Here is a 9531-nt window from a genome sequence, read left to right as displayed (position 1 = left end):
AGAAAAAGATGGAGAGTCAGAAATACATAAGAACATAAGAACTAGGAGCAGGAGTAGGCCATCTGGCCCCTCGAGCCTGCTCCGCCATTCAATGAGATCATGGCTGATCTTTTGTGGACTCAGCTCCACTTTCCGGCCCGAACACCATAACCCTTAATCCCTTTATTCTTCAAAAAACTATCTTTACCTTAAAAACATGTAATGAAGGAGCCTCAACTGCTTCACTGGGCAAGGAATGGGGGAATTCATTAAAAAATAAATTTAGAGTGCCCAATTCATCTTTTCCAATGAAGGGGCAATTTAGCCTGGCCAATCCACCTACCCTGCACATCTTTGGGATGTGGGGGCAAAACCCACGCAGACATGGGGAGAATGGGCAAATTCCACACAGTGAGCCAGAGGCGGGATCGAACCTGTGACTTCGGCGCCGTGAGGCTGCAGTGCTAACCATTGTGCCACCGTGCTGCCCTTCGCTGTCACATTTGGTTTGTGGCAGATAGATGTATGGAAGTTAAGTCTCAACACGATATGTTTAGCCATTGCTTTAGGGAGGGGGTTCAGGCACTGGAAGCATGCCTATCAATGATAGTGCAGTATAAATAATATGGAGTTTCAAGGCAAAATGCTGCATTTAAGCGAGAAGTAATACAGACGTGTTAATAGGTGTAAAAACGTTGAACATGGCTGGCAAAGGCGGCCATTACAGAGAATGTTGCCTAGGTTCAATTATCCGTGCTTCAGAGCCCCTCCCACTTCCTGGTGATGCAATTTGTTTATTTGTAAAAGGATGATTTTTAGAGTGGAGAAAAAACCTTGCAACATGTGAGAATTCAAAGCAGCTAGGTATTAGAAACTCTACAGTGCCTCATCAACAGCAGCAGCAGAAGATAAAGACACTAACAGCTGAAATCTAATAAATACAATTTAACAACTGGCCTGCAATAAGCCATTTTTAAACAGAAGATCACATTCTTCACCGCACTTACTGAGAGGCCATTGTGCTGCAGTAAAATGTTTGGCACCACGTTGTTGAGCAGCGTGTGGGAAAAGATGATGCCAGTCAACGCGGTCTATTTATTTTACTGCACTCCTATTTGATTGACTGAGGGTAGGAAGTAACTAGTTACAGCTGGAATAAGTGCATGAAACTATTTTGCAGACAGGCATTGTGCTTGCACTAAAAGATATAAATCAGATGGTACAATTGAACAGACAAATAATCTATATCTACTTAACTGTCATTTTTTTGGATCCAGTGAAATATTTTAATTTATTAAATTTCATATTAAATTTGTTTGTTGCTAATATTACTTTCCTGCTATACTTAGGAGACACAATTAAGGACAGCCCCAAGTTTGTCTTGATTTTTTACTTATCCCGATGAGCAAAGGTTTTCTGTAATGCATCAAGTCTTTTGACTGCAAATTCTGTCAAGGGAATCACCATCCTAAAAATTTATGGAGTGACCCACAAAGTAGAAACCACAGCCCCATTATCAAATTCAGTCTCTTCACCATCGTCCCATTATCCAATTCAATGTCTTTACCATAGCCCCATTATCCAATTCAGTGTCTTCACCATCGTCCCATTATCCAATTCAGTCTCTTCACCATCGTCCCATTATCCAATTCAGTGTCTTCACCATAGCCCCATTATCCAATTCAGTGTCTTCACCATCGTCCCATTATCCAATTCAGTCTCTTCACCATCGTCCCATTATCCAATTCAGTGTCTTCACCATAGCCCCATTATCCAATTCAGTGTCTTTACCATCATCCCATTATCCAATTCAGTGTCTTCACCATCGTCCCATTATCCAATTCAGTGTCTTTACCATCGTCCCATTATCCAATTCAGTCTCTTCACCATCGTCCCATTATCCAATTCAGTCTTACCTTGTATGTAGGCATGTTTTGTGAAACAAGTGAAGGCAGACTGGCCAAAATCACATTTAATCATACTTTAATCTAACTCACTACAAAAAAGCCTTTCTGCAGATACACTCACCAATTACTTGCCTACATAATAGGGTGTTGCAGTTAAACTTACACCAATGCTTTCAATATCAAATGACAGTGCAGCATCATTGAGCCAAGACTGAGCCAGAAGGTCACTGGTTCAAGTCCCACTCCAGAAGATCACATAAATGAAGGCTGGCAATTCTGTGTTATACTTAGAGTGCTGCAATATCAGAAATGTGTGATGTTAGTCCTATCTGTTGTCTCAGGTGCATGTGAAAGATCCCATGGCACTGTACAAACAAGATCAATATTTATTTCCTGGTGGCTTGTCTAATAATCATCCTTCGATACCTACCATCAAAAGTACATCATCTGCTCATTTATCTGTTATTTGCAGGACGTTGCTGCATTTCCCTAAAACAGCGAAAACACGTTAAACATTTCACACTCATTGGCAATTTGTGAAGTTCTGAAAGGCTCCCACAATATAAAGGCAAGTTTGCTCTTTCTGATTAACCAGTTTTGCTTGATCAAATTTCACATTTCCCCTTCCTGATAGATGGTCTCTTGATGTTTTATTTTAAACTGAGGAGAGAATATAATCCAAGAGGAAAAATTAATTGCTTTAAAAAAAAAAGGCTTCTGGGGCTTATTGACAATTTGAAAATGAGCATGCAGCATTCTTACAATAATAATCTTTATTAGTGTCACAAGTAGACTTACATTAACACTGCAATGAAGTTACAGTGAGAAGCCCCAAATCACCACATTCTGCCGCCTGTCCGGGGTACACAGGGAGAATTCAGAAAGTCCAAATTATCTAACAGCACATCTTTCGGGACTTGTGGGGGGGAAACCGGAGCACCCGAAGAAACCCACGCAGATACAGGGAGAACGTGTAGATTCCGCACAGACAGTGACCCAAGCCGTGAATCGAACCTGGGACCCTAGTGCTGTGAAGCAACAATGCTAGCCACTGTGCGACCGTGCCACCCATGAGATGTGTTGAGAGGCAAGCTGGCTGTTGGTTCAATAAACCTGGATGGATGCTTTGCACCTCCTACAGTCAACAAAATAGCAACAAGAATCAACGATTTTTAAATTTATAAGCCCACAAAACAATGGAAACAAGATCGTTTACACACATCTTTATTTTATTAAAACAGATTTCTCAAGTCACTGATTATTATGCAACAGAAATAGTGATAGTTCACTCAATAATCCAATTGTTATCACGATCATCCTTAGAATTGTTTTTTGTAATAAAACGTTCACAAATCATTATGGTTCACATGATAATCAATACCCAAAAATCAAGGGAAACAAAACATTTGGAAGGTGTCTTCAAATCAATGAGGTGCTGCGGCTGTCAAATCTTCAAATTTCAGACATGAGCTGCTACACTTTGTGAGTACTGCATGAGGGGAACACAATAATAAACTTCTGCTGGAAAACTTTTCAGCACAATCATTTAAAGGATATCTGCTTTACTCTGTCCACAACGTAGGAAAACAAGTCCAAGTAAAGGTGACTCAGGAAGCTGGACATGTGTAGAATAATCATGATACGAACTGCCTTCAATAATCACAGCAATTTATTTTTTGTGTTGAACTATCCCTAGTGAGACGTGGAATCAGTCCATTGGACGCCTTGCAAGAGCTCTGATACTTATGTTAATCAAGATGTCTGTAACTGTACAAAAACATGCTACAAACTTGTCTGTTTAGTCAGAATTAAAAGATGCACTCGGAAGCAGAAAAGAATTGGAGGAGGAAAAAAAAAATGAGATGGTGCAGCACGAGGCCAGGGCAAAGCAAGACAATCGTCACTTGAGAAGTTCTCTCATTTCAGGGCTTTCAGCAACTTCGAAATAGCTCATTCCATCAGGGCATTTCCCTGTTTTATTAGCACCCTGTGTGATGGAAAAAGATGGAAACAAGACACAATTAGAAACCAACTGGAGACAGATGACGTTCACATAAATATGACCCAAAATATTGGCTCCTGTTCAAAATGAAAAGCGAACAGAACCATAATTTTAAAAATGACACCCATGAGGAACAACGAGACAAGCTTTAAAATAAATGTCTGCTGATTTAATAGCAGTATGCTGGTGAAAAGTGAGAGCACGGACTACAGATTAATATGTCTATCACTATCACTGTGAAGCTGCCTTGAAGCAACCAACAAGCCTCACTCAAGTGAAATAAAGTAGTTACTTGGATCAATTTTCAAGGTTCAACCAATATAACGTATAATAAAATATTAGTTATTTTAAAATGAATCATTTAACAATTGAACCATTTCTAAGCATATCAATACCGACCAATGAAATTTTCCAATACAGCTTGAATGCTCAGAAAAATCAGTTACTCAAGTTTTGACCTCTGCTACAGCAGAACTAACCAAATGATTCTGGCAGACAAGATCATGCAACTGTTTGTCAGAAGATTAGTTCAATTCCTCTCCAAATATTCTCACATTCGTTTCAGTTCTAATAACTGAATGATTGGATCTTAGATATTCCCCACTGCACCTACTAAATAATTAAAGCTTTGATCCAGAATAGTGCCTCAATTTTTCTGTTGTTTTGACAATCTGTGCCCTGTTCCTTGCAAGCATCAGGGAATTAATATTTGTATTCAATGCAAACACTGATACTACTGAAAAGACGAGATGGATTCCTCTGTCAGACATGTGCTTTCCTGCTAGAGGAAGAGGAATACAAATATTACTGCAATTACAGCAACCCATATCTCATTTAACCACTGCACCAGAGAAAGCACTTTCTCAAGCCTGTAATAAAATGTCAGCATACACAAGGAAAAAATGTTACATACAACTTAAAACCAATGATTCATAAATAGCCTGCAAAGAGACACACAGTAAGCTACAACACCAAAATATATTTCAGAAAAAGAAATGAGGGCCTACTAGGAGGGAGATTTTTACCCAAGTTTGAACCTCATACAAGGAACAAGCAAGTTGAGCCTTTAGGAAGTAATCTTGTTATTTATTCAACCCCTATATACAAAACAAGCAGACTACTTGAAACAGGTCTCGAGGACTCGCATCTTCAGATCAACTTGAGAGTTGTGTTATTTTCTGCAATTCACACAATGTTTGACAGTACTTTGGATAAAAGAAAATGACTGCGGATGCTGAAATCTGAAACCAAAAAGAAAATGCTGGAAAATCTCAGCAGGTCAGGCAGCATCTGTAGGGAGAGAAAGAGCTAACGTTTCAAGTCCAATGAGTCTTTGTCAAAGATGCAATGGCTTTGACAGTCATCTGGCTCGAAACGTTAGCTCTTTTCTCTCCCTACAGATGCTGCCAGACCTGCTGAGATTTTCCAGCATTTTCTTTTTGGGTGTCAGTACTTTTATTATTCAGTCAACTGGTAACAGGCAAAACCAGAATTTGGAAATTTGCTCTGTAGCATTCCCAATGCTTGCCGGATTCGAGCCCTAGGTTTTCACATCCATGCAATCTGCCCTATTAGCATCCTGCACAAGTTATTCAATCTAGCTATGCTTTGAGTTACAAACAGAGTTTTCAATTAGCCCACAGAGTAATATTAGTTGACAAGTGCAAACGTTATGTTTAATTCATAAAGAACTATGATTGTCTACAATACCCAAATCATATGAGGTACTGTACCATAGCAGAAACATGTCTACAATTTTATGGAACAGCTTCTTACACAAAACAACTGTCACAGAAGCATGTGACAAAGAACAGATGAAAGGTATGTTTAGTTTTGTCTAAATCACCCGTTTAACATTTGAAACACATTGCATTTTGGTCGACAAATGTAATGTAATCCACTATCCTAAAAAGGATACTTCCTAAAATGGTGAAAAGCTAAAACTATAGATTCCAAGAGATTTGGGGATCCAGGTACAGAGATCATCAAAATATCATGAACAGGTACGAAAAATCAAGTTGCATGGAATACAGGCCTTTATACCTAGAAGACTAGAATAACATTGGGTAGAAGTTATGCTACTGCGCTACAAAGTCTGGGTTGGAACACATGTTGACACCTGAAGGACTGAGAGCAGTTCTGAGAACCAGAGGTTAGGAATTAAGTATTGGCATTGGAGGGGGTGCAGTATAAATATACTGGAATGATAACTGAACGGCAAGGGCGATATTATAAGGAGCAATTACTGGACGGCACGGTGGTGCAGTGGTTAGCACTGCTGCCTCGCCGTGCCGAGGACCCGGGTTTGATCCCAGCCCCAGGTCACTGTTAGTGTGGAGTTTGCGCATTCTCCCAGTGTCTGCGTGGGTCTCACCCCCACAACCCAAAGATGTAGGTGAATTGGCCATGCTAAATTGCCCCTTAATTGGAAAAAAAAAGGAACAATTCTGGTTAACTTCCCTGTAATCTAGAAGCTTAAAGGGTGATTTGATTGAAGTTTTCAAGGTATTAAAGGGAATAGACAGGTAGGTAGAAATGATTTTCATTGGTTGATGGGGACCTTTAGAACCAGGGGAATACTGTTAAAAATTACAACCGGACCTTTCAAGAGCAAAAAAGGGAACATTTCTACACAAGGGCAGTACAAATTTGGAAAACTTTTAGATTTGATTAGCTGTTAATTTTACATCTGATATTGTTACTACATTTAGTTAACAAAAACCTAAGGGTCATGGAACAAAATTGTGGAGATAGATCAGAAATGAGCTATGATCAGACTGAATGGTGGAATAGGCTTGTAGAGCTAACATCCATTTCTTGTGTTGTGTTCCTTTACACTGATGTAATGTTTGTTCAATTAAGAACTTGCATCAAACTCTTGCCGAGGCCTGCTCAGTATCCATGACTTCTGTCTAATCCAGTTGACAATATTTTACTTAGCAGATGTGGCTCAGTTGGTAGCACTTTCACCTTGAGTCAGGAGGTTCCAGGGATCAAATCCCACTCAAGAACGTGAGCACAAACATTAAGGTTGACAACTCCAGTGCAGCACCGAGGGAGTGCTGCAGTGCCAGACGTGCCATCCTTTGGACACGATGTTAAACAGAGGCCCCTTCTTTCCTCTCGGGTGGATGTAAAAGATCCTGTGCCACTATTTCAAAGAATAGCAGTGGAGTTATTCCAATGCCCTGGCCCATTAACAGATTAATCTGGTCATTATCCCAATGCTGTTTGTGGAAACAGGGTGTAAGTAAATTGGCTGTAATGTGCTTTGAGATACCTGGTGGTTGTGAAAGGCATAATATAAATGCAAGATTTAAAAATACATAATATTTAGTTTGCAGAACTATTCATGTGCTGATAGCCAGTATCTTTCTGAACCACCTTTCTTTGTTCTATCCACTGGTGAGCAACCCACCTCTTCACTCTAATTTATTGGCTGCAACCAGGTCAATCCCAATCCCCATCAATTTTAATTAACTCATGAAAGGGCCAGCTCACAATCCTGACTAATTTAGAATTGTAATTTAAAAATGGGAGGCCAATGAAATTACTCCTGCTCCAACTCCGATGAGAACAGATCAGATATTACACATTATGAGCCAAGAGGAAAAAACTCTTCTTAGAAAAGCACCAAGTTGATCTGCAGCTTATTCCCGCTGGGTGGCTCGGTACTGAGCTGCTGGGCTAAAATGTGCAAAGTTTAATAGAACTGAAAACATAAAATGTTGGAAACTCAGCTGGTCTGAGGCAGCATCTGTGGTGAAAGAAACATAATTCAAAGTTTCAGATAGATGACATTTCAGTTTTTTGGGGGTTTTAGGCACAATATTTCGCTACTGTAAAAGTTTTTTGTTTGAGAGATTACAATCTGCAAAAGCTGGAAGCCACATTTCTCGTTGAAAGCCCATTGGGTTCTGATGAATACCTGTTCCAAAAACTATTATGTACATTCTCGCTTTACGCATGCAACAAACCTGGTGTGCTTCCGCATTTTCCGTTTTCATTAGTATTTTATTGTGGGCCAGAGCTCATTCAGTGGGTCTATTCCAAAACAAAGCAGACTGCCGGCTCAATTTCTGCACAGCTACTCAATGGCTCAAGAACATGCAGGAAGTTGGCAACTCACTCTGGGGAATGCTCACTCTAGTTGCAGAAGTTAATCTTCAAATTAAATCTCAAAAATAAGGATTGGGAAAGGGCAGAAAAGGAAGAAAACATCTGCAGGTAAACTCAAAATGTATTCTTGCTGCAACAAATCCTGTTACACATCAACCAAGCCACTATTAAATAAAATTATAATCTTTATTGTCACAAGTAGGCTGACATTAACATTGCAATGAAGTTACTGTGAAAGGCGCTTCCTCGCCACATTCTGGCACCTGTTCGGGTACACAGAGGGAGAATTCAGAATGTTCAATCCACCTAACAAGCACGTCTTTCGGGACTCGTCGGAAAAAACCGGAGCACCCGGAGGAAACCCACGCAGACACGGGGGGGACGTGCGGACTCCGCACGGACAATGGCCCAAGCCAGGAATCGAACCCGGGACCCTGGCGCGGTGAAGCAACAGTGCTAACCACTGTGCTACCATGCTGCTATACAGTGCCCATTTTTAGGGTTAACTGGGTTGCACCATAACACAATTGACAAGGGTGGTCATTGTAGAACGGATCTGGACACAGAAAATGCAAATATCAAATCAGATCAATTAAGTCTGAGGTGAGGCAGATGGACTGAGATGAGATTTATCTAATATAAATATCAGCACAGGTTGTTGACTGAGTCAGCAAGGACATTATAAATGAGCTGGAGAGGCTTTTCCTGAAATTTTTCAATTATTTTGATTTTTTTTTGTTCTGGTGTACAGATACCAAAACTTTTATTTTATCTCCCTCACCAGTTAGAAAACACAAGTATAAATAAATATCACAAACCAGAATCTAGCCTTCAGCCCTCTACAAAGTTTGAGCAATGGGAATTCGCCAATTAAGAATCTGGTCCTTAAACCCACACTGAATCAATGAAAATACACAATGTTAATGCCCATTAAATCGGTGTTACAGATATCAATGATGCAAACTGGCCCAAAACACACCCAACACACCTGAACTCCAGCGATATGTAAAAGGTGATAAATTGAGCAACAGAATTAATGACCTGCTGCCCCAGTGTCATCGGGAATGACGAGTAACACACTCAATTCTATCAGTGGACACTGATGGATGAGGTTGGAGATTACTGCTTAGTGTGGGAACAAGAAAACCATTCTGCTAATACAGCAAGAGGGGGTTTCCATCAAAGCTGTCACTACAACAAGTGCATTCAGAATACTGATGGCAATATCCAAATAATTTCTTGCACATTCATGTAAAAGAAATTGAAGACTCGCATTTATATTGTGCTTTTCACAGTCACCAGACATTTCAAAGCACTTTACTGCGCATTAAATACTTTTTGAAATGATGTCACGGTTCCGATGTAGGGGACACAGCAGTCAATATGCAAACAGCAAACTCTCACAATATGATACTGATCAGATTTCTTTTTGTGATGTTAATTGAGGAATAAGTATTGACCAGGCCAGATTCCCTTACCTTTCTTCAGGGTCCACCGGAACAGACAGATGGTGCCTTAGTTTAA

The 9531-nt window shown here is 40.0% G+C and overlaps 1 protein-coding gene across 1 annotated transcript in view; it reads right to left on the bottom strand.

The window, feature by feature from the left end:
• Positions 1-3094: 3094 nt before the first annotated feature.
• mtpn (myotrophin) overlaps positions 3095-9531 on the bottom strand; it is a 74495-nt gene continuing 68058 nt past the window's right edge. The window contains exon 4 of the mRNA XM_038780597.1: positions 3095-3873. Coding sequence (XP_038636525.1) covers positions 3787-3873 — 87 coding nt within the window. The 3' untranslated portion in view covers positions 3095-3786. The remainder of the gene's footprint in view (positions 3874-9531) is intronic.

This window comes from Scyliorhinus canicula, chromosome 20 (assembly GCF_902713615.1).
Source record: "Scyliorhinus canicula chromosome 20, sScyCan1.1, whole genome shotgun sequence".
Taxonomy (NCBI): domain Eukaryota; kingdom Metazoa; phylum Chordata; class Chondrichthyes; order Carcharhiniformes; family Scyliorhinidae; genus Scyliorhinus; species Scyliorhinus canicula.
This window is presented reverse-complemented; position numbering and strand designations above follow the sequence as displayed.